Raw genomic sequence first — 26489 nt, 5'->3', positions numbered from 1 at the left:
GTCTAGGAACGGCGATTGGCTCGCTACCGACCACGCCGAGACGCGCAATCATTCGTCGTACGATACACTTGTGCGTCCCGTTGGTCATTATTTCTCTCCTATCAGCGCATACCATGGCTGATCGAGTCACGCCTTAACTAAACCCCCTCCGTTTCCTCCAACTGAACCACCGCCCTTCCACTTTTCATTCCATTCTTCCTTCCTTTCTTCCTTTCTTCTGTCTGTCCTTATTTCTTTCGAAGACGATCGCGGATCCGGGAAAGTCTGCGGGAAACGAAACGAGACTAGAAAGGCTCTGATCGTGCCGTCGATAAAATTATTCCTTAACACATAATTTTTGTGTTCTTCGATTGGAGACACGTTTTTCTCCTCTTTCTCTCTTTCCTCGGAATATTCGTCATGTGTTCTGTATTTTTGAAAGCGAAAGTAATGTGAAACGTGATTTGTGCGTAGTCTTCTATTTGCGCGTTGCTTCTTCGAAACGAATGATAAATACGAACTTGGGATAATCTTAAACTGATATAAGAACGAAGAATGAAGGGTTCGCGATTTTCGACATTGCAGTTGTTTTTGTTTCTTCGGTGAAGTGTTTCGATAGCTCAAAGAATGAATCTGCTTATCAAAAGATCTTAAATCGTTTTACTTTTTTTTTCGTATCTATTTCCAAAATCGTCATAATGACTTTTCCTGAGATTGGAATATGATTTTCTCTTATAATATTTTCCCTTTGAAAACGATTTCTTAGAAATTAATCTTGAATCTTATGGTTGGTATCAGAGCTTAATCTTCGATTATAGAAGACAAATTTTTGGTTATTCGAGACGATAGAAAGAGGAGGACTTTCATCGAAAAAAACAACGCGGGAAAAATAACTTTCTGTTTGATTGAAAATAATTCGTGTTCCAATAAAGCTACGATCGACATCTGTGTGATAAATTGAGCATTGAGCATGTCTTCCAGAATGCAGCACCATCTATGATTCTATCATGTTAAAAGCTATTGATTCTAATTCTTAACCTCACTTTTTTCTATTTCATCAAGGAAATGGCATCTCGCGTATTAAGATTATTTGGAACAATTAATTCTTTAAAAAATTATTATGTCGTGGAAAATGGTATACTTTTTAAAAGTTTTCATCAGTATAGAAATTTTTTTATCTTAGTTTTATAGACAATATTTATCTATCTCATTTTCTTTTAGGAAACAAGATTTTTTCTTCCATTTATAAACATAATTTTTTAAAGTCTCATATTCCCTTAATCGACAATAGTCGGAGTACGGCATTTTTTAATAAACGTAAGTACTTGTTTCTTAATTTTTTGTTTTTCTATCTTGTTTATTTATGCTTATAATTAAACAATTATATAGGTCCTGCTGAACAATTATGGAAAGGTGTAACCAGCGTTAGCAATGCAGGTAAACGGAGAGGCAGAGCACGTGGATTGGCAAGAAAAAAGGATTTAAATAAAGGTCAAATTATTGGCCAGGGTAGAATTCCAATACAGTTTCCTGGGTTAAATATTCCAATTATTAGAGGAAAAGAAATATTAACTCAAAAGAAACTACCAGAGGATCCTGAAAGACAAGAAAAACTTGTTAAATTACGTGATTCTATATCAGTTCGCAAATCCATTAAATTGAGTCCTTTGGAACGTGGTTGGACAAGTCATAAACCTGGAGGCATGAAAATAGGTCCTCCTGAACCAGTGGGTGAAGGTAATATTTTTTTCTATCGTTTCTACAGAACTTAATATATACACTATATAACTCAAAATGTTACTGTCTAGATACATTTGATGGCTTTGAATCATGGGTACTGGAATCTAAGGTAGTATCCACTATGACTCATAATTTAGGACGTAAAAATAGGATTAGTACAATGGTTATAACTGGTAATGGAAACGGATTAGCTGGATATGCCATAGCAAAATCAAAGGAAATAAAACAGAGTCTAAATATAGCCAAGAGAAAAGCTGGAACCAAAGTGATGTACTTTAATAGATACAATGATCATACTGGTAATATATATTATTACCTTTTTTACATATAAATTTAGGTAAAGTTATATAAAAAAGTATTAATAATATTTATATATATTATATATACTAATTGTATTGATGTAGTGATGCATGATTTTTTTACACAATGTGGAAGGACAAAGATATACGTACATAAAATGTACGAAGGGTATGGTCTCATTTGCCATAGAGTGATAAAATGTTGTTGCCAAGCGATTGGTATAAAGGACATTTACGCTAAAGTAGAAGGTGCTATAAATTATCAAAACATCGTTAAAGCATTTTTGATGGGTCTTTTACAGCAGGTGAAATAATAGAAATTTTTAACATTTTAATCCTTTGTTAATAATAAATTATATACTATATATTTATAGAAAACATTCCAACAAATGGCGGATGAGAAGCAATTACATTTGGTCGAATTTAGAAAAGAAAACGACGATTTTCCTGTCGTTGTTGCCTCTCCAGCTCGTTGTAGGACAGAAGACGAAATAAAACCAGACGAAATTTTAGATTTTAGTCAATATTTAATGGACGGAAATATTATATTGAAGAAAAAGAAACCTCCCCCATTTTATACTAAGCTTGATTCTTGGATTATACGTCAAAGAAGAATGGAACGTATTAGAAATAAAAAAGATGTTAAATTAAGATTACTTGCAGAATATGGTGTGGTTCGTAGTTTCCTTGCTGATAAATATCCAGAAGCAAGAGAAGTATTATGGTCTAAGAAACGGGTGCAAGAAGAAAAAGAAGCGAAGGGAGAATAATTTTAGAATATTTTTTCAAGATTGTAGGAATCTATTTAGTTGTAAATAAAATGTGACTAATAACACTCATAAAAGTAAAATTAAAGAATGATTTGAAGAAAGAATCTATGAATAAAATTATAATCAAATGAAAAATTACGATCCCATTTATCCTCTTGTATTATATTATTATTTTCTCTATGTAATTAATTTTTATGTAAATTTTATATATATATATCCATTTTTGCAGTGCTAAATTTTGATTTTTAAATTGACATTTGTATACAAAATTTCTATTATTTAAACATTTTAGTAAGTTTCGATACTTTTTCAGATTCATTACAATTTTATGTTTATACTAAATTAAGATAGATAATTAATATATAAAATCAAAAATAGTAAACAACAATTTTTTATTTATCCTTAAACCATCTTTGTAACGTAAATATCATGTCCAATAGAATATGAAAAATTAATTAGAGTGTCCAATAGCCAATAAGAATATTCCTTTAAGAAAAATGTTAAATTCGTTGCGATTGGTTGATAATTATTGATATTATATTCTTAGTAAACTTGATTTGTGAAATTTTTTGAAAAAATAATCGAATAATTGCATTATCATTAAATTGATTTAAAAAATAGTATGATTGTGTGACAGATAATATGATCTTTAATTATATCATATATATTATATTAGGTATTAATTTTCTTTATTTAATTTTTTCTTACATAAGTATACTCTTAGAGTTCAAATATAGCGAATTTACTAACTTATTGTATTAAGTATTTTGTAAATAACTATTAGTAATATGTGAATTTCTTCTCATTGTTACCACTAGTTTATTTTAACTTCTAAATATTTCCATTTTAATTTTTATCATTGGTTCAATTCTTTTATATAATCCTTTATGTTCTTTTCAATGCACAGCGATTGTATGTATGTATACATATATATATATCAAGAAATTTTTTTTTATCGAAAAACGGTCGTATCTAGCGATACATATCGATAGCATCTCTACTACTGAGAAACGGTAATTATCCATCTACAGGATGATTTGGTGACGTCCTATTCAAAGATGGCGGTGACGAGTAAGCCATGTTTTTTGTGATGTTCGTGCAATAGACAAATTTTTGAGATTTGTAAATCGTATAAGCAAAATGGCTGATGATGATCCGTGGTTATTAAAAGAAGACGGATATTTGAATGTGGACGCCGAGTGTAAAAGCATAATCTATCATGCGAATTTAAATGTATTACTGATTACTACTAGCAAGGCGCAAGTATACGTATTTGATGTCAACTCTGGCGTAATTTTGCAAAGAAGTTCTCTTTCAGGTATGCATTTTGATCTTGCGCGCGATACATTTAACTTATAAGAAAATCAAACGTTTGCTTTACAAAATCTTTTATTATGCTTTTGATTTTTAAGCGGCATTCGTTTGAATTTCATGGTCAAGGTCGTATACGTGCATTAAACGTCAGGAATGATTACAGTTTTTTCCGTTATCGTTTCTTCTTTCAGATACAATAATCGATTTATAATTGAGATAATGCATCTATCAATACTTTTAATATTTCAAAAAGAAATAAGATTATAGCTATTTCTTTATTGTTCTATATCGTGTCAATAAAATCTATACAGAGTTTGCAATATCTTAGTCATACTTATTTGCTTATCTAACAGTTTTTTATTTATTTTTATTATTATCCATAATATTCTTATAATTTATCAAAAGATAATAATTATATTGTGTATCATATCTACGTATCATTTATTACTATCTTTTATCTTTTAAAGAAAATATTATATATTATTTAATTTTTGCATCATACTTAAGTTACATGACAGTATTTAAAATGACATTGTGATATAATAATTCTTGACTTTAATGTTAACTTAATTTGTTTATGTATAATGTAGAAAAATAATATAGAATGCTTATATGACAATATCAAATACAAAATTGAAATATATAAATAATCTCTAATTTAATTAACGCTTATATGACAATATCAAATATAAAGTTGAAATACATAAATAATTTCAAATTTTATATGTAATTAAAAGGTTGTTTTAAAAAGAATTTTTGTTTCTTTAGGTAAACCAAATAGGAAGTTACAAGGTATATATCTAGCTGAAGGTATAGATAAGGTATTATATACTGATGGAGGTGGCATTGGTGTACGTAGCGATTATAATGGTGTCCTATTGCTGGACACCATTTTACAAACTCCTGTCTCACGTAGTGAAGATGTTATAAAATTAGAACTTTTGCTCTCTGAAGCTACATTATTACATCAATGTTTACGATATATAGATTTACCAGGGATTGATCATGTACAAGAAGTTTTGCAAGAATTATCAGCTAAAATTCTTGCTGCCCAAGTGAATCAGAAGAGAGGTATAAAAGCTCAAAAGGTATGGTTTTTTATATTATAAATCTGATATATTATCATAACATTACTCTTAACTACATAAACAATTGCATCCATATATCTTACAGTGGAATACAATATGTTTGGAATTACCACATGGATCTCTGAAATCAGTATGTTCAGGATTGGCCTTGGAATTGAAAAGGCAAAACAGACACATACCAGCTTTGCCCATTGCTTGGGCTATTAATGAAAGATTAAATGGCCTATTGCCTACCCTCGTCTTAGAAGGTGGCACTGCCGATAGAGCACTAATGTTTAGCGAAGCAGCTAGACGTGATACATTTTCAAAATGGCCACATATGAATTACAAGTGGGTAAAGTTATAATATGATATATTATTTTAATTGTGCCTATAAATGATATATTAAGGTAAATCATTTTTAGAGGTTAATAGGTAATTAATACTTTTATAGATGGGCACTACCCGATCGAATGGCACAGGCTGGTTTTTATTACCAACCGAATGCATCGGGCGATGACAGAGCAATGTGCTTTACATGTAAAGTTTGCTTGGTTTGTTGGGAACCAACAGATGAACCATGGTCAGAGCATGAAAGACACTCTCCTGCGTGCCCTTTCGTTAAACGAGAATATACGCAGAATGTACCATTATCTGTTACACTTGCAACTGCTCCAGCACGTGAATCCGGCAATGTAGATATCATAGGAACAACAAATGTCTCTGGCTTAGTAGCTACAGCTTCATGTAATGGTCATGTTAATGTTTGGAATGTAACAAATCAATTAAAGGTAAAATTTGAATATTTGAAATAGTACTGTGTTATTGAAACATTGTAATATTGGATAATTGTTGTTATAGGGAGAAGTAGCCTTTTACATTGCACCTTCTGATCAAGAAATAAACAATAAAGAAACTATACAGTTTTCTGCTGCAAGGAACTTGACCTCTTCATATTTAGCAAATCTTAGTTCAGATTCTGATCTTCTTTCTGATTATAAATCTTTGATGTCCCATAAATTACAATTAACAGCGCTATCAATAGTTGGTGCTTCTAAATCTTGCAAGAAAGACTCCAAAAGTGCTTGTTCAACAACATCATCCATACAAATGGATTCTTCTGGTTCAAAGATTAGACCTTGTTTGGTGTGTGGTGTTACAGTGACAGTGACTAATCCTTCGCAATTGAGAACTTTAGAAAATGTGTGGTCATCATCAACGGATCTTGCTTCGTCATCGTCTCTAGTACGAGCAATGAACAGTGTAAATAGTGCTGCCAGTGATACATTGGATATAATGAAGGTTGCCGGTGATAGGTATGCCCCTTCGAAGTCTCATTATTTAGTACTGTATGATTTTCATCACAAAGCAGTATCGACACAATCGACAAAGGAAGAAAATTCTAAAGATTCAAAAACTAAGAAGACTCTTTCTGGGACTGGAACCAGTGCTAGCTCAAATGGTGAAAGACAAGAAAGCTTGTATCCAGAACTTTTCCTTGGTAAATTTTTATATGAAGTACCAGTTATTGAAGATGTCGATTCAGATACGGTTGTCGGATCACATTTTGATGGTACAGTTCCCACAACTGTTCTCACTGCATCATCTTCCAATGGTATTTATCCTACACCAATAGGAATGACAGTTTCATCAACTTTAAGCCCATTCCATGCTGTTAATTTAAATACCAGTAATGGAGTAGAACAATTTGCATCAACATCTGATTTAACAGCAAATAAGAAACCTATTGATATGGTAAAAATGTCAAAATCAGAACCAGTGGTTATAAAAACAGTTTCTATTGATGCACCGGATAATCTTAGAATTACATCTATTATACCATCTAAGGATGGAAGATACTTATATGTTGCAATGTGTCCAATATTAGAAGATACTTCTAGTGAATCTTCACTTACTTCTATATCCACAAAAATGGAAATTGATGAGGAGCGTACATTCTTTCCACAAAAAAGTTATATGTATTGGGATCATCACGAGGCTGGAAGATTAATGAATGGTGAAATACGTAATAATATAGAAAATACGAATGTTGTCATACTTGTATATGCTCTGGATTTCTCAGGACAAGTAGTTAGAGTTGCATCAGAACCTATCGTGAAAAGAGAATTACCTTCTGAGCAAGCTCCGATTGAACATGTGCTATTACCATTTCAAGAAAAAAGCAAAAATATATTACATGGAATTAATGCTATTACTAATTCTTCCACTAATTCTAGTGTTCAAGAACCATCTGGTCAAATAGCTCTCGTGTGTAAAGATGGTGTAATTAGATTATTGAATCTAAATACCTTAAAAACTGTTAATGAAGCCAAATTAGATGGCCGAAAATTCATTTCAGTGGCTTATTGTAACAGTATGTTTAAATTTACATTAATAAAATTCATATGACAAATTTGACTATAAATGACTGAAAATTTACAATTTTTTTTAGGCTTAGAGAGACTATGTGCATGCACTGATGATGGAGCCCTTTACTTTTTTGTTACTTCAGAAGAGGAAAGTTATACAGAAGAAAAAGAAGACATTGAGGATGTTAATATGGTTATAGAAGAAGGTTGCACCAATGTACAGTATGTATAAAATATTATAAAGAAGAAATGGCTATTAAAAATAAATAATACTACACTTTATTTAATATTAAACAATACAATACTAAAAACAAGAATGATATATACATATTTTGTTACAATAAAATAAAAATACTTTTAGGGATTCAATAATAGCACATAGGCCAAATTTATCATATACAGATTTACGAAGTCTTCATGAACTCACGAGGTTTGATAGACATTCACCGGCGTACGGGGCTACTGTTCCACCTTGTTGGAGTGAAATAATGCAAGCACAAAGACAGCGTCGTCATCCACAACATCATCAATCGGAAGATCAAAATCATACACGGACATGGCGCTTACAAAATGATACGTACGTTGTTTACTTTAATAGACGTTTATATTTTTGTATATTTTCTTTTTATTAAAATGATCGAAACATTTTGTATTTTTTCACTTTATATTTTTTATGTAGGACCACTTGGGACGAACATGTGTTCGAACTAACGTTACCACGTAGTGCAGCTGAAAACATAGGACATATTGATGTACATTTTAATCTGCAGTCGTTCTGTCAGGAATTACCAATAATTCAAGTTACTTTACTGAAACAAAATATAAGAAGAATTGGACATCAAAAATCGCCACTCACTCCGGTGGATGAAAGAATAGACTTCAATATAAATAATGAACCGAAAGGAGAAAATCCAGTTATTACAGATGAATATCAACGTCAACATAATACAGAAATATTATGCGGGCCAATTGATTTACATCATTGCATGGATCTATCCTGTCGATCTGGTTGTGTTACTCTTACAAGTCCAAAATTGTTCCATTCCAAAGCTAGAACTCTTCTTGTACATATTAAAGCACTGATTGATCCTACAAAGGATGGGGTAAGAAAACGTTTTATTAAATATCAGTGTTTGTAATTTGTTGTTACTATTATTTTTCGTTTATAGGCGACAAAATCAAAAAGTAATTCATCAGATAGTAAGCCTCCAACTTCAAAAAAATTAAGAATAATAGAAGTACGACCGTTAATTCCTGGTAGTACTGTTGAATGTTATATAGGTGAGCATTAATTAATGTAAGTTACTTGTACAAGATATTTATTCCGTATTATCTTATTTTTATAATTTTTCTTTAAGGATGTGATTGGATTCATGAAATATCAATAACCGTGAGATCAGTATACCCTACAAACATACCAAATGGAAAAGCACAAAGATGTGCTATGTTAGAATCTAAATTATTTTTCGACAGATTATTAAATATTGCTTGTTTGCAGATGTCAGATAAGTATGTATAACACTAGATAAAAGTAAAAATGAGTTATTATATCGTATGTTACACGTAAACACATTATTTTATATATATATATATATATATATATATATATATATTTATATTTATATTAATATTAATATTTATAGATCCACCGTTACACAGTCCATTGCATTAGATATTCTTATATGGGTAGCATCAATAAGATTAACCAGATTACGTGGCACTCAAAATAATGCTGAAATAAAAGCATTTCAATTGGAAACTATACGCTGTGTTCAAGGGCATTTACCAAATTTATTAAAAACTTGTCTTCTCCACGCCGGTAGAAGTATAGCACATAAATGTGTAAAATTAATTATTTTGTGTAGCGGGTAAGTAACTTATATACAATTCCGTTGATTTTCCAAAATCATTGCTAATTTAATTTTTTTCTTTTGCTCTCTCTTTCTTTCTCTATTTTTTTTTACAGAGGTTTTTATAACTTAGAAGATCCACCATCTCAATCTTTTGACGAAGCTACACTTTCAGTTTTGGTAACTTTGTTACCATCGATTGTAGAAGTCCAATGGGCTGGATCATTGAGATGGCTTCAGTTATTGATTACGCGATTTTTACCATTGGATAGGAACCACAACGTAGCACAACAATGCGCTGCTTTAGTGCAGCATATTGCTGCTGAAATGTCAAATAGAGTAAATCCTTATCATTTATTACTCGCAACAAGGTATAAATCATATGAATCATATGTATACACAGATTGCAATTATAATAGATATTATTTAAACTAATATTGTATTGTTATCTTTTAAAGATTCGGCTTGTACAATACTCCATTTGAAACGGAGCTTTTTGATCTTGATCCACCAGTACCATCCAAATGCAGTTCAATGACTACAACTTATGCATCTGTGGTAACTGGTGATCAAACTGGTTCAGCTGCTACGTCTTCAAATTCTACATATTCTCAGGATGCTATTGATTTAAGGGACCTACTTACACTGCCTGCACATCCAGCTAGCGAACTTATTGTACCTAGCAAACTAAAGGCTCTTTGTAGCAATCATAATATGAAAGGTCTTCTTGAGGTAATATACTTTTTTTTTTTAATTGCTCTTATTTCTTGCTTTTACACATTTAATAATCAATAACGATTATAAAAGATGTGGTATTAATTATTTATGTTTTATTAATGTAATTCAGGTTGAACCTCTTCATTTTACTTGTCACGCCGCTTCGGACGGTACCAAGATGGAGAAAATCGGTCCTGGTGTCTATGCGATGAATATTGGAACTACTCTTTATGAAAACAACGCTGCAAATAACAATGGTGTACTCGACATCATTCATCGTGCTTATGTAAGTCTTTGTTTCTGTAGAGTTGACAAAGATTTAGTCATTAAAAAATTGCTCCTGTTATGTATCACATAACTTATTTATATGAAATTGCTCAAGCTGTCACGTTGGTAAGAAAATAGACATTAATAAAGTGACAGATTATGAGTAGTCAAATAAACAATACAGTGATTTTTTTCTTTTTTCCTCTTTTTTTTTCTTGTTTTTTTTTTCTTCTTTTTTTTTTTTATAAGATGATGTGAAAATGTAGAAGTCACGGATAAGACATTTTCCTTTGTTATCTATAACAATAGTAGAATTTATTACTGTCCCTGACCATTATATGTACAGTAAATTTTCTTATGTGTTCTGTAAATGGGAAAATCGTTATCTAGATAGAAATCATTGTACATTGTAGAGCTTGGATGCTGGATCGCTAGGACCAGATGTTCAGACTAAACCAACATCTACGTTAAACGATTTACGTAGAGTGTATACAGGAAGAGTCTTAAAGAAGCCAATTCCACAACTATTACTCACATCTGATGAACAATCAGATTGTGATGAAGCTAATGATACATCTGGTGATAACCAGACTTGGCATAGCACGCAAAGTGATATACCTAATTCACATGTATTAAATTCTACCATATCAAAAGAAAAGTCATCTGTTCAAAGTATCAATTCTGCTGTAAACAAAGTTGAAGACAGCAATTCTAAAAAGGTAGATTGCATAGATGAAAATTTGCATTTTCTTAATTTTATTCTTGAGTTAAATAATGTATAATTTTTTATACATTTGTTGCTTTGTTAATATGCCGTTTGTAATTCAAATTGTAGACTACCGAATATATTAAAAAGTGACATTTTTAGACTAAGTAATAAATCGTGCATGAATTATCTGTAATGTCTATTTCACATATCTGATATTTTTTATTTATATATCGTTTTTTCCTTTTTACACGCCACATCTTAAATACCATTATACACACAGTGGCTTATTGTATAATCAACAATATAGTAAATCTAAGCTCTATTAAGTACTTTCTAGATCATTGGGTTAGCATACAATAATTAAATATTATTATAGGAACATTATAGGAACATGAATAATTTTATGAAATAATTCATTTCCTTATTTATAAATGTACATAAAAAGCATTCAAAGTTGTATTGTTACTAGATTTATATTAATATCTATATACTGACGAAATAATTTATGAAGAAGAAGTGAAAGTCATATTTATGTAAAATATTGTTTAAATTGTTGATAACGTTAAATGACATATCAAACATAATTTATATTTTATTAGGCTGTATTTAATGTCATTTATTTGAATAATTTGAATGTAAAATTATAAGTATAATTAATAACTAATATTATTATATTAACATTGATTAAAGATAATTAAACAAAAATGAGATATAATTAAATAAAGAATGTTAAATATTCTAGCGAGAAGACATTACATTTCCATGGGGAAGATTATTAAGCTGGCCCCCTCAGCAGGCATTAGTGGTTGACAGAATGCATTCGGGAGCACGTCGATTCGTGGTTTTGGATTTTGGATCTCCCATACTGCTTACTGATCTTCTGATTCCTTCTTGTTGCGACTTGGTATCATTATCTATAGATATATGGACAAAAAGTGAAGAAAGTGATGGAACTCGTCTCATTGTTGCCACGGATATTGAAAGTAAACCATTAATTATTTGCGATCTTCAACCACCACCCGTGTGCAGATATCTTAAGGTACAATAATTTTGAAGCCTTCTCTCTCTCTCTTTCTCCATCCATCCATCCATCTATCCATCCATCTATCCATCCATCTATCCGTCCATCCATCCATTCATCCATCCATCCATCCATCCATCCATCCATCCATCCATCCATCCATCCATCCATCCATCCATCCATCCATCTTATCCATAGTTTATCTTTTATAATGCTTACTAAAAACGTTCTTATTATTTTTAGATTACAACAATCGGCCGTTATGGTATGCCTACAGCAGCATGCAAGATTCCATTAGGGATGTTTTATGGGCATATGGTAGTTCTACCAGGAGAAGACTATTCTGAATTAAATAATACTCTTCCAGTTCACGATGATACATCGGATACTTCTTTACAAACTACTATCGACACGCAATGTAATATTTTGTCAGCACTTGCAGAAGATGTGCAGTGCAGGTATACTTTGAATAGCTTTATAAAAATATTTGTATTAATGAATTTTTATTAACGAATTTTTATTTTTATCCTTATTTAGATTTAGTTTAGCCACAGAGAGACTAAAAAGTTTATTGGATCCATTGTTGTGTTCAGAAATTCCTAATGTGATGCACATGCAACATTATTTGTGTTGTACTAAAACGCCTAATGAAAATAAAGAGCAACCATCTGCAAAAATACTTTCGACGTATCAGGTATAATAAAGATTATTATTATTTTATATTCTTTATAAAAAAATTAGTAATATCTATTGATGTTCATGTATTGTAGGAATGTCTAATGTTTCAACGTCAATTGAATATCGTTCATGCAGTAAGACGACGACTTGAATCATGGAGAGGTTCTTCGAACACAGTAGCTTTATCTTTTGTAGATGCACCTACTGATAAATTACGTGTCCTTGGAGAAACATTACTTGATATTCTTCTTTACACCGTATATGAAATTGGACCTGTTCCTAGCGTATGTAATTTTAATTTTCGAAAACGATGAGTTTTGTCAAATAATTTCATTATTTATTATTCTTTGCTATTGTTCAGATACCAATGTCTTTGTGCGAGGTTTTTACACCATCTACCTGTGAGAAATTTTTCCATTCAATTTGCGTTGTTACACCAGCACCACGTTTGCAACTTCATGCGGCTGCACTTCTTGCTCGTATGGCAGGCCATCAGCCTTGGTGGGGAAATTTTCTGTCCAATACTTTAATCAATCTTTATTCTTCTACATCTACACAAATTTTTCCTCAAGACAGGTAGGATGTAAACTGATCATTTGCCATTAAAAAAGATTTATTTATAGATTCATTATATATAACACGGAAATTTTTTATCTTTTTCAGAGTATTTATTTTATTAACGTTTCTTGGACGTAAATCATTAATTGCTGGAGGTAATAAATCCTCCGTAATAGATGCAATGGTTCGTACATTAGGCATATTATTGGCTCCATTGTCGAATACTCAGATACCAAATCCTATTCAACTGGATACAACCCTTATTGGTTGGGTTCTCCTGTTTCTGTCTGTATGCTTAGATACAACAGCTACTCCACCATCCTGTTCTGAAGATAATCAAGAGAAAAATAAAGAACAAGGTACTTTCGAAATTGTTACAATATAAATCTATATATTTTAGTATATATTTTAATTTAATAAAAATCATTTTATTTCTGATTTAAATAGGTACTTTTTCTCGCTGGGAGTTTATTCAAGGAGAGTCTGCAATGCAACGAAAGTATATAAATGCTACTCGTTCGTCAGCCTCTCGCAGTTATCGTAAAAAATTACAAAAACGTCTTATGAATCGTAAACAACATTTTCAAGAGTTAGAGCATGCAAAAAAAGCTTTCCATGCATTTTCACAAGTATGTATATATACATGTTCCATATATATGAATACATAAAGTATAGTTCTATACATTTAAAGTAATATCTCATTACAGGCTTGGACACCGCTTTCTCCTCAACCTGCTACTTTATATAGTAAAATGGAAGCAACATTAAAATCTCAAGAAAGATTTTCCAAAAAAACATTGAAACAACACTCTACTAAACATCTCAAAGATGTTCTTAGTATGAGAAAAAATGAAATACACGTTCCCCGTAGTTCACGAAGTCAATCACAACCTAGTACAAGGTACTTTACTTTGTTTTTATTTTTATGATGTAAATACTAATGATCGATAAGATATGAGTTTTTAATCAATTTTATACTGCATTGATCGCAGTAAAGGAGACGTGGATTTGGAAATCGAATATATGATCAATCTACCTTATCAAAGTGTTTTACCAGTGGCTCGCGGTCTTGTAGCTCTTATTTTACATAATGCTTCTAATGTGGACATGTTCCTGCTAGCATGTAAGGTAAGATGAAAGCTATTAATTGTTAAAACTTACTGTTTCTATTTTCTATTTATTCACGTTGTTGTTATAGTATGCAGCAATATAAATTCTATTCAATTAATATTGAGTATAAAATATAACCATAAATTAATAAGAATCTTCCTATATTAAATTTCAAATTAGTTTAAAATAACCTCAGATTTATATTACTGCTTAATATTGTACTGTCAGTGTCATTTGATCATTAAGGCATTTAATTAGTATTTTTATCAAATACTAGAGCAGCAGATTAAGGATTTAGCAGTAAAAAAGATGCAAAACGATGAAATCTATATTTGTATATATTTTTATAATCTTTTATCAAATCTTGTTAAATCTTAACTTGCTTGTTCAATGTATTGCACATATCAATTATACGATTATTAATTCTGCTTTTCCGTTTTATGCTTTATAATTAAATTTATGAATTGTCGCACTTAGGTAGTCGCTAGGCTAGTGGTATCCACACGTTCTGCAATTAGTTTGTGCGAACTTATGACTGAAGAACAGCTCTTAAAGTTAGTCAGATTGGCAACGGGTGCATCCGATGCTGCCTGGTCATCACATGCTGTATCATGTCTTCTACAGGATTTATTAGAAGGTATAAATATATCGCTTACTTCCAAGTTTAGTAGCGTGAAATAATTAATGGTTGTAATCTCTCTTGTTAATCTATTTAACAATTTTTTCTTATTTATTATATTTATATGTATCTAAAACCTATTTTATAGGAGGACGATTATATCTGAGACCCTATTCCACTCACGAAGGAAGCCCGTCTGAAGATAATTTTGAATCGGTAGATGAAACTCGAACAACGGAGGAGGATTCAGTAGGTCCAGCCGGAACAAGTAATTCTACAGTTACTTTAGGTAACGATGAAGGATTTGCTGAAGGTGATGGGGATGAGGACGTTCAAGATAGTATTGTGGTGACATCAGCTACAGCACCAAAATCTAATGGTTTTCTGCCTTCACTTTTGGAATCTGATGATAGTGAACTTGAAGATTTCTTAGATGATATATTCGAACGAGGGAAAAATATGTTAAAAAAAGGCAGTACAGTTTCTAAAATATTAACTTCAGCCAGTTCAGGGTACTTCCTTTTATCTATTCTTTTCCACATTTGTTCTCATCATATATCTATATAAATTTCATTTGAATCTATATGATATATTAATATTGTATTTTTAGCAGTATTTCTTTGGCAATGGATGAAAGATTGGAATATGGCGTTGAGATGAGCGTAGAAATTTCTTTAAGAATATTATCTACTCTTGGAATGTATAATTTACCTCACAGCATAAATTCAACGATACATGTATGTTTACTATTCGTTTATGAGTTAAGAACTATTAATTATATATCGTATGTATTGTATGTATATTTCAATTTAATATTTCCTATAAGACTAATGTAATTATAGGTTCCAATAGAAACGAATCGTTTCTGCCAACAAGCATCACCGCGTACAGATTCTTCTTGGACAGATAGAGGACAAGAAGTTTGGAATTTATCAGATTCTACTCCTTCTAGTTTATCAATGTTAACTAGATGCTTTGATAGAATTTTCACAGATTTATACCTACAGGTTAGTTGCTAGTATAATAGATATGTTCATGTTTTTTTTTTCTTTCTATGATATACTAAAGAAATTAACGTCTAATTATTTAAACAGAATGCAAGAACAAATTTGGAACTTGTACTTCAGTTATGGTTAACATTGAACTTGGATGCTGCTTCTGAACAATTTAATTCAACCACTCGATTTGATCCATTTTTAATACCTGTAATTCCATTAAGCTCTGCATCTATTTCAAGTCTCATATCAACTCTTTCATGGTAGGTTATTTATTAATTTCTATTATAGGAATATCTCAAGCGCGATAATACTATATACCAATTTATTATATATTTTCCAGGCATCCAGATGTTTCTTTACGTGCGTGGTGTCTTGCTTTACAATGTTTTACTTTAGCAAGTAATCAGCCATTGCTAATAAATTGTTCAGAGCATGCGAATAATAGATCACTGGCTGAATTCTACGGTGGTATGGCTAGCTGTATCGTTAAAGAACGTAATATAGGACCTATGCTTCTTAGATTATTATCTGGCAGTGGATTAAACGTAAATACTATGGACAAACAATATATTATGGTAAGTTTTTACTTGTGGAAAAAGAATTATTTTTTTTTATAATAGTTATTTAAAAATCAAGGTTAAAAAAGAAGAAGAGAATATGTTGGCTATAAATTAAATTCTTTTTATTTTTTTGTCTTCTCTTTTTTTCTACTGTTAATTCATGTAATTCTTTTTTTATTAATTTTGTAGGCCGGTCCTACAGTATGTCAGGCTCTTCAAGATTTTCTTGTTAGATTAGAAATAAGATGTGATGTAATAACACCTGGCAGTACTTTGGGTAACATCTTGAAAGACCTTCTACTATGGGTAGTTTATCAACTTGTACAGCCAGGCGGTGCTCTTGTTTGCAGAAGAGGTCCTTTAGATGCCCAGTGCAAGCTCATAACCTCGCTTGTTAATCTTAACTTCGATAATACTGATTTAGGAACAGCAATGAGCATATCTGAATGCGTTGGAATATTGGTTTCAACGTATGTTCGAAGCTCCGGAGGTATTATATTTTATATAATTTTTAAGAATTATATATATATATATATGATACATTATAAATTATTAAATTTTGATTAATTATTTAATTTAATTTAGTCGGGGCTCAATGTGGTGGAGCTGTTGATTTGGCTAATCAATCAGGCGGATTTGGAGGTCTATTTGCTTGTGTACTTGGTGGCGATGCAAAACAAGGTCGTCCAGCATCTTGGGATACTTTAGTCGTTGCACTCATTAAATTAGTGTGTCGATTTATTCAAACGCCATTGCCAAATGTACGTGATTTCTTTCGAAAAAGTTAATTTCATTAAAAAACATCTTTGTACATATGTGAATTTCTAATAAATTCAGGCCCGACCAGTTCGACCAGATGGTTCATCGGATATGGATTCTGAAATAACTATAAATCTACGAAATAACAGCAATGATCCACAGGTTGAAGTGAATATTTCGCAAACAGACGAAAGCAAAGCTGAACAACAGACATCACTTCGTCTTCAACAAGCTACGAATAGTAAGCCTCGAGTACCTTGCGTCGCAGATACTGGTAATTATAAATTATATCATTTGTATATCGATGAATGTTATTATACTAATTATATCTTCTATAATATATATTTTATATAAATCTATATAATAATTTTATAGATTTATATTGTTTCAATTAATCTCTATTTTTTTTTTATAGTGTTGCAACATGAACCTACTATGATGCGATTGTTAGGAGCTCTTGGTTATAGTAGCGGTTCTTCTCTAGTTATGCTTTTAGGAGAAAATGCTGGAGCAGGAGCAGCTACGGAGCTTGGAGATCCAGCTTCGATATTAGATGCGACCTTTCAACTTCTGACTATTCTTATGAGAAAAGCTAGTAATCCATCTCTTGTCCTTAATCCCCTTTATAAATATTTATCGTCATGTAAGTATCTATATAGTTTGGATTTTCTCTGATATGTGATAAATATTAGAACGACGTAATCGTTTTTAATTTTATTATAGCATGCCCAGAAACCGAATTGGATCGTCAATTAGGTGTTATGCAATTGTCAGAACCACTTTTCTGGTATATCATAAAAGTTCTAGATAATGAAACATCGTTATCGTTATTTACCAGAATGAATGGTGTAAAAGTGCTTTGTGAGAATCTAGTAAAATCAAGCATGAGTAATAATAACAGTTCATCGTCTCCTGGTGTAATTGCACTAGTAATGGAGCACTTATCGAATGCAGCAAATGTAACACCAGCGTCTTCTTCGAGTAGCAAGAAAGCTGTTAATACATTAGAATCTTACGAGGATGGTTTATTGAACTTTGCACCATTGGGAACTATACCTTGGCTGAATCCAACTGTACAACCAGCTGACGTTCTTATACAAAGTGTTGCACCTCATCGACGAGCAAGAACAGCCACCTGGTCATATCATTTCTATCCGGATGAAGCATGGCACGATCTTACGATTACTTTACCTTGTGCCATACTTCTGAGAAAAGTAGAACTTCAACCACATCTTACATCATTAGCAAGTAAGTTGCAAGATAATAATATCAAGAGACATAATGATATAAATTACAATTATTTTTTTATATGATGATTATTATTATTATTATTATTATTATTATTATTAGTATTATTATTATTATTATTATTATTATTATTAAATAATTTTATTAAAATTTATTTTATATAGCATGTCCGTCGGCCGTGGCGCTTGAAATTTCAAGAGAAAGTAACAGCCCTTTGATACCCGTTTGTCCTCCAATGCCTACAGCGGGCTTAACATTTATACGTCTGACTTTGTCGCAACCAGAAGTAGCGACCGCTGTTCTTATAAGATTATATAAACCACGCGATTCTACTAATATTAATTTAAGTCAAATAAGGCTATTAGGCACAACAGCATTTGGTGAAATAAAGACGAATAATGATTCTGTGGATGAAGAACAACTTACAAAAACAAGGTATATTTTGTTGAGCTTGCTCTCTATTAAAGCTTTTTTAACACATTTTAATATTTAGATGCATTATTATCTATCATGACTATATAAAAAAAAAAAAAATCTAAATAAACATTTCGTAATACTCTCTAGCTTGGGATGGTTGCGATTGTTACATCAGTGTTTATCCGTAAGCACTCCAAACAGTGAACTGGTTGCTGAAGTACTTAATTCTGCAGCTTCGGTTCAAGGCCTTATCGAGGCATGTTGCAATCTTTTGTTACTCCCAGCACCGTCTTTATTTACTCCCGACTTGGAAAGGGTTCTATTGCAGCTAGGCTTACATTCTCGAGAGCTTGGACTTCGTCTCATTGGTCTTTTACTCAACAACAGGTCTACTCCTTTCTTTCAAGGTATCACTTAATGGGCTGGGTACATTCTTTACTTTCCGCAATTAAAATACTTATTTAACTAAATGTTTAATTCAAATAACTATACTATACTAAATTGTTCATTAATAAATATCCACAGGGATTACAGCAACACAAGAAACATCGGCTATTCAATTGGTCGTTGAATTACTCCAACAACTGTGTTCCATCCAAGATTCCAGTACAGAAGCTCGCATGTCAGCAGTACTTTCCTGGCTTCACACAACCGCTGTAAATGGAGTATCTCATTCGAGTACTACCTCTAATCCTAACCCTGTTACTTCACCAACAGTATACATCCATTGTGTATCATCAATAATTTGGAAAGCACATCAGCAACAAAATCTCAATTATGATTTACAAACTCTTTTAACTGATGATCTTTTTAAGTAAGTTAGTCTATTTATCTCAATGTTTGTTTTTAATATAACTAAATTAAAATAAATATTACATTAACATTATATATATTTTGTTAATAGTGCTTTGTATAAGTGGACTTTAACATTGGGAACAAATTCCGCCTTAAAGCAATCAATCGATTCTACTCTTTGTGCATTCTGTTATGTGAGACCATCTTTGTTTCCATTACTATTACAAAGAGTACGAATATTGGTTCCAAATTTGGCAACAGATCATTCTGCATCTATATCCGATGACCGCAAAGAATGTAAGAGAAGAACAGATGGAAGAAATTGTGAAATTGATACTGAAGAATGGTATTGCCGTTTCGTACTACCGGAATATAAACGTTTAGATTTAACAGAGGGTCAATTACTGACTGTAGCTGCAACTGCACGATCTCCACCTGGTATACAACAATTAATTGATTCTGGGCTACCTGGATTACTTACTACGTCAATTATTGGTAATATTTATTTCGTTATATCTTTGATTTAAAAAATGATATATTAATGATGTCGAATATTAAAGGTAAATTTTTTAATATTGTTTAAGATTTTTGTAATTCGGAGAAATCAAAGCAATGCCAAAATAAAATATTGATGGAACAAAGTTACCAGAATAAATCTTCAGGAAACTCGAGCATAACGGATAATGATAAAACTGCAGAAACTTCTTGTCCTTTGAATAATCATTCAGGTAAGTCCAATGTATGTCTATATTTATAAATGCATTGTTTTCTTCGATTATGCATTGAAAGATCTTGTTAAATAATTTTCATTATATAGGTGGTTTAAGCATGACGGATCCAGAAAGCATAGCAATGGTGTTAGAGTTCTTAACGCTCGTCTGTTCAGAGGGTAGAATGCGTGATTGGCTTGGAACAGAAGGTCGTGGATTTTGGTTGCCTCTTTTATCTCTTCTCAGTAATCGTCCTATTGAAAATCCATCTGTATCTTCTATGAGGTAAATTGTTATTTTTATATCAATATTAAATATTTAAAAAATTGACATTTTCTAAAATGAACTGTATAATTTATCACAGATGTTCCAAAACAAATGTGTCTTATGCATCTTTGGAAAGTGCTATGATCAAATTCCTATCTAGATGTTGTTGGTGCCATCGTGCAAATCAAAAATTACTCGCAGAACTTCTTATGGATGTCATCTCACAACAACGAACAACGTCCAGTAAGTATCTTTTGTATGTTAATAGACTCTTATGTTTATATGTAGTAATACTTATAAGAGATAATATAACATTAATCGTGTGTAATATAAGAGATAATTTTTATTTTCTTTATGGCCAGATTTACGATATCTACACGGTATTTCTGGATTCACGAGAAGATTGATTTTACAATTACTTCTGGAGGGTGAAAAAGTATTGGTATCTGTGTCTTCTGAGGCACCAATGAAAGCTTCCAATACTACCGCGAATCAAAATACACCATCGATGCCTCCACATCCAGCTTATCCTCTTGGACATTATCATCAATTGCTTTATATTTCTACACAGTCGACAGTAGCGGATATACTTCAACAAGTCTCTGGTAAGATCATTTAAATAATCTACATGATAATTTAAAATTATATATAAAATTTTTTTGATAATCTATTGTCCTTATATTGTTAAATAGGCACTTGGCTTTTATTATTATTACCAAATACTTATAAAGGAAATGAAGCAAGCACAAGTGGAACTAATCGTTCTCGAGAATTATGGGAATCAGGCATGGCATTGGTGGTCGATACCCTTAGCGTAGCTGCAGGAAATACTGCAAAAGATAAAAGAGCGAAAGAAGCATCCAACAGATCACAAGCTCGTGGACCTGTAATTCGGAAGTCACGTTTAACTACTGGTATGTGTTAATATTCTGTATTTTATATATAAATAGACATATACATACACACAATATATATATATATATATATATATATATATATATATATATATATATATATATCTTAAGCTCAACATCTATAAAAAAAGTTATATGAACAAATATATATACCTTAGTTTTTGAGTTATGGATGATTAAAGAAAATATATTATTCACGATATTATAAAGTTTGTATTTAATGATTTTGGCAACTTTTTAACAGATGCTACACCAACTACAACAACCAAACCAACAAATACTACTGCTCAAACTAATTCAACGAATACCACAAATCAACAGTATTTGATACATTCATCACGTCCAAATACACCTTTGCCACCACAATTAACTATTGCTCAACTTCTTGCAATTGCCGAAGATAGTGGAATATCTGAGCCTTGTTTACATTTAATATTGAAACAACGTAACAAAGACTCAAAAGGTAAAAACAAAAGAGATCAAAATTAAATTAAAATCGAATTAATATTACATATAGGAATTTTATACATATTTGTGCTTACAGAAGATGTAACAAAACAGAGCGACAGCGAGTTACTAAATTACAGGAGTATAGAAAGTTCTTTGGACGTATTTAGTACCGGTGGTGGTTTAGCAGTATTAGCCTGTCATCTTCCACTAGTCTATCCAGACCCTGGTAGACAGGATTTGTTACCTTTCACAGAAAAGTCACCATCGCCGGAAGAAACTGATGCAGATTGGGTAAAATTTGAAACTTCGGATGAGATTTATGCTGATTTAGAGAAAGATACGACTACGTGTTCGCCAAGAGCAATATCTCCAGCTCCTTACGTACCACCACACTCTCTTGCTGCTTTTGGTTTATTCTTAAGACTACCAGGATATGCGGAAGTATTATTAAGAGATCGAAAAAGGGCGCAATGTCTATTACGCCTTGCATTAGGCGTTTCGGACGATGGTGAAGGTGGTGATGTCCTAACCTCACCGCTAGCTGCTTCCTTACCAACTTTACCATTCCAAGTTTTAAAACAATTACTCGATGCTACACCTCCAACCACGGATGATGGTTTACTTTTAAGAAGAACTACAATCGATGTAGGAGCTATGCTTCTCTTATTGAACTGTTTGGCTATATTCACTCATCAAACGGGCCATAATGATGGTTTGGAACAGAAATTAGGTCAAACTGGAGGTCGGAGTGATGATAATTCGCATTTGTATTGGGCTAAGGGTACTGGATTTGGTACTGGTTCGACTCAACAGTCATGGAACGTGGAACAAGCTTTACTACGACAACGATCCGAAGAAGAACACGTTACTGTTTTAGTCCAAGTTTTAGCAAGTTATATTGGTTCTGGAAGTCAACCTCAAAGAGAATTACCAGCAACATTCCCTGACCTTTTGGCACGATCTTGTTTACTTCCAGCATTGTCTTCGTATCTACGAAATGATTCAGTTTTAGATATGGCAAGACACATTCCTCTTTACCGAGCAGTTTTACAACTTTTAAGGGCTATGGCTTTATCCACTCAATTGGCACCTCTTTTGTTACCAAGAGTCACAAGATTGGGAGAACAATCTATTGTATCTTTATTATCTAATATGAGAGTTTGCGTAGATACTTATGTACACAAAATTAATCGTACAAGAGGTAACAAATCCAAAGGCGTATCCAAATATCCCGATGATACGGAACAAGACGAGGGTTTAGCGACTTTAATTCCTGATATTCAGGAAAGTGCTATTATAGTGCAAAATGCAACTGCAAGACTGTCGAATATCGGTGATGATTTGCCTGGACTAAGTCCGACGGCTCCAGAATTACCTTTGCGTTCTGTCGAGCAACGTTATTTAGAGGTTATGAAAAATTTACGATTTGGTAAGTAGAAAGTTAAAATATAGATATAAGCATTAAGTGTATGTGTATATGTATGTGTATATATATATACATATATTATCCAGAGTTATTTTTATTTATTAATTACTTATTTACAGATACATATGAAATGATCACAGAAAACACAGATGGTGGTGGATATAAGTTTGCTGTATCTTATCATTTTGAATCGAATATGAGAGCGGCAGGCGAAAGAAGTCATCCAACAAGGATGAAGCGTTTAGCCCAAGAAGCTGTTACTCTATCCACTGCTTTACCTCTTTCATATAGTAGTAGTGTTTTTGTTAGATGCGATGCTGATAGATTGGATGTTATGAAGGTATTATTTAAATCATTCTATACTCTACATATATAAATCTATGTACGTAGATATTATCTTCAATATAATGTATAATATTTTTTGTCATTTATTTATATAAAATTTAGGTAATTACAACAAATATTTGACTTTTAGGTCCTTATAACGGGACCGGCAGAGACGCCTTATGCAAATGGATGTTTCGAATTTGATGTCTATTTTCCTCCTGATTATCCAAATAGTCCTATGCTAATAAATCTAGAAACAACTGGTCGCCATACTGTACGCTTTAATCCTAATTTATATAACGATGGTAAAGTGTGCCTCAGTGTGCTTAATACATGGCATGGACGACCAGAAGAGAAATGGAATGCACATACAAGTAGCTTTCTTCAGGTAATTTTTTTAATCAATCCAAATTCTTAATATTATCAATCTTTTAACATTTTTTGCTAAATAAAATTTTCTATATTTAGGTATTAGTATCAATACAGTCGCTCATTCTGGTGTCAGAACCTTATTTTAACGAGCCTGGATATGAAAGATCACGAGGTACATCGAGTGGAGCTCAATCTAGTCAAGAGTATAATGCGAATATTTGTCAAGCTACAGCTAAATGGGCAATGCTCGATCAAATTCGCAATCCATGCCCTTGCTTCAAAGAGGTACAAATTTACATTATTTGATTTCGATAATACTCTTTAAATATTATTTTACATCTAACATTCTTTCTTGCGTACATATATAAAGGTTATACACACTCACTTTTGGATAAAAAGACATGAAATTGTGGCTCAATTAGAAGGTTGGATAAGGGATATGGAATTACGTGGATCGGATCGTCGTTTTGGTCCAGCCATTTCCTTAAATGCTTTGGCTTTAAGGGTAAGTATATTATCTATATATGTATATATTAATAAAAATTATTGATAGCATTAAAATTTATTATTGTTATTGTAACAGGTTGCAAAAATTGTTATTATATTAAATGTGATATATATTTTTCAGAGGCATTATAGATTATTGAGAGAAGAGTTGAATAAACTGCCAACACCCGAAGGTTTAGAAGATTTGATCGAACCGCTTCCATCTCCGGGCTCGCCTATTGAATTATCTGGGACTCCGGGTACACCCAGTACACCACCTTCGTCAGTAGGTCCTGCTACTACACTGACTACATCGATAAATAATACTATCGTCCCCATTAGCAACACCAGTGCCAGTAACCATGTACATCACGATATCGATACGGATGTTGAAATGGAGAAGATGGTTTCAAAAGTGTGTGAATAGCTAATGGATGTTAATAGACATTGTTGGACATTTTGAAAAGTCTATTGTTTGTGTTATGGTGAACAAATACTTAACTGATCCAAATTGCAAGAATATCTTGCTAAGTGATTCAGTTACTGGCAAGTTCATTGATAGTCGACAGTGATCGTACTTTGAGAGGTAATAATAAATATTTGTTTTCGATTGTGAAAAGATGACGATGCTAAAGGATGACGATGAAAAGAAATTAGTGTTCGAAATAGATGAAAAAAAAGAAAAAAAGAAAAACGTGGAAAGATGGGGAGTAAAACGAGGAAAAAAGAAGGAAAATATTACATGAGAGAGAAGCAGAGAGAAAGAGAGCGAGAGAGATAGAGAGAGAGAGAGAAAGAGAGAGAGAGAGAGAGAGAGAGAGAGAGAGAGAGAGAGAGAGAGAGAGAGAGAGAGAGAGAGAGAGAGAGTGTGTTTGTGCTTGCGTGTGAGAAAACGTAGAGAGAAAATGTAAGATCGAAAGTTTGTGTGCGAGTGTAATAAAAAACTCTTGTGTGTAGTAGATACTTTTTATGGCTGCTGCTATATTATATGTACTCTGCATTCTACTACTTCATACTACTTGTAAGTATCAACTCTTATTCAAATATTTATTATACATGTTCCTCGTTTATGTAGCCGATATCCCTGCGTGCAATGCGATCGAAATGAAATAATAACATTTAGTAAACAGGACGACTTAGATAAAACTGGTGTAAAGTATTGAAAGGTTTTCTTCGTAAGTCGAGGAACGATCTGTAATACAATGAGTCGATAGTGAGTAAAGAAAATTTGACATCTTCAAAATAAAGACCACCATTTGTAACCGCTACTTAGCTACTTAACACACAATAATTTCGTATGAATTGACACCGTATAAAAGAATAAAAAAATTACTTTATTTCGAATTGGTCTCCAATTCGTCTCTACCTACAAGTTTTATTTTATCGTCGTTACTATTAAACTCATACATATATATGTATATATATATATTTATATATGTATATATATATATATACATATATACATACACGTATTATATATTATATCTAATATAATATAATATAATATAATATAATATAATATAATATAATATAATATAGATATTATATATACATATATGTTATTACAATTGCATCGCAAGTTTAACTTTGACGATTAATTATATTTAAATTGTGAGTAGAAACGATGCAAGAGACACGATATGAAATGTAGTTGGAATTTATGCGTGTACCGTGTCTGACAGAACATTTTCAT

General features: G+C 31.9%; 2 protein-coding genes across 5 annotated transcripts; both read left to right on the top strand.

Annotated features, from left to right (window-relative positions):
• Window positions 1-236: 236 nt before the first annotated feature.
• On the top strand, window positions 237-2923 carry LOC124948349 (28S ribosomal protein S5, mitochondrial). Its single transcript, XM_047491832.1, has 6 exons — window positions 237-1114; window positions 1201-1296; window positions 1369-1716; window positions 1788-2018; window positions 2124-2323; window positions 2393-2923. The coding sequence occupies exons 1-6, from the start codon at window positions 1045-1047 to the stop codon at window positions 2786-2788; spliced, it is 1341 nt and encodes a 446-aa protein (XP_047347788.1). The 5' UTR covers window positions 237-1044; the 3' UTR covers window positions 2789-2923.
• Window positions 2924-3826: 903 nt separating this feature from the next.
• Window positions 3827-25828, top strand: LOC124947146 (baculoviral IAP repeat-containing protein 6). Of its 4 annotated transcripts, none has more exons than XM_047488899.1 (51): window positions 3827-4106; window positions 4871-5190; window positions 5276-5520; window positions 5624-5960; window positions 6031-7543; window positions 7622-7760; window positions 7900-8115; window positions 8218-8641; window positions 8708-8819; window positions 8897-9047; window positions 9182-9406; window positions 9505-9759; window positions 9847-10120; window positions 10236-10391; window positions 10786-11091; window positions 11824-12120; window positions 12346-12560; window positions 12640-12796; window positions 12873-13064; window positions 13142-13356; window positions 13444-13697; window positions 13786-13967; window positions 14046-14239; window positions 14331-14466; window positions 14926-15085; window positions 15216-15579; window positions 15681-15804; window positions 15910-16074; window positions 16162-16325; window positions 16406-16640; window positions 16815-17115; window positions 17211-17386; window positions 17463-17658; window positions 17800-18027; window positions 18108-18632; window positions 18797-19067; window positions 19197-19456; window positions 19575-19863; window positions 19954-20339; window positions 20429-20572; window positions 20662-20839; window positions 20919-21064; window positions 21184-21426; window positions 21514-21735; window positions 21980-22198; window positions 22280-23614; window positions 23731-23951; window positions 24087-24326; window positions 24407-24595; window positions 24681-24815; window positions 24939-25828. In XM_047488899.1, the coding sequence occupies exons 1-51, from the start codon at window positions 3929-3931 to the stop codon at window positions 25221-25223; spliced, it is 14094 nt and encodes a 4697-aa protein (XP_047344855.1). In that variant the 5' UTR covers window positions 3827-3928; the 3' UTR covers window positions 25224-25828. The 4 variants fall into 4 exon arrangements, with proteins under 4 accessions (XP_047344855.1, XP_047344846.1, XP_047344874.1 ...); XM_047488890.1 differs by having other exon boundaries at window positions 15678-15804; XM_047488918.1 differs by lacking the exon at window positions 10786-11091.
• Window positions 25829-26489: the final 661 nt, after the last annotated feature.

This window comes from Vespa velutina, chromosome 1, assembly GCF_912470025.1.
Source record: "Vespa velutina chromosome 1, iVesVel2.1, whole genome shotgun sequence".
Classification (NCBI taxonomy): domain Eukaryota; kingdom Metazoa; phylum Arthropoda; class Insecta; order Hymenoptera; family Vespidae; genus Vespa; species Vespa velutina.
The sequence above is the reverse complement of the archived record's forward strand: the minus strand, read 5'-3'. Positions and strand labels throughout refer to the sequence as shown.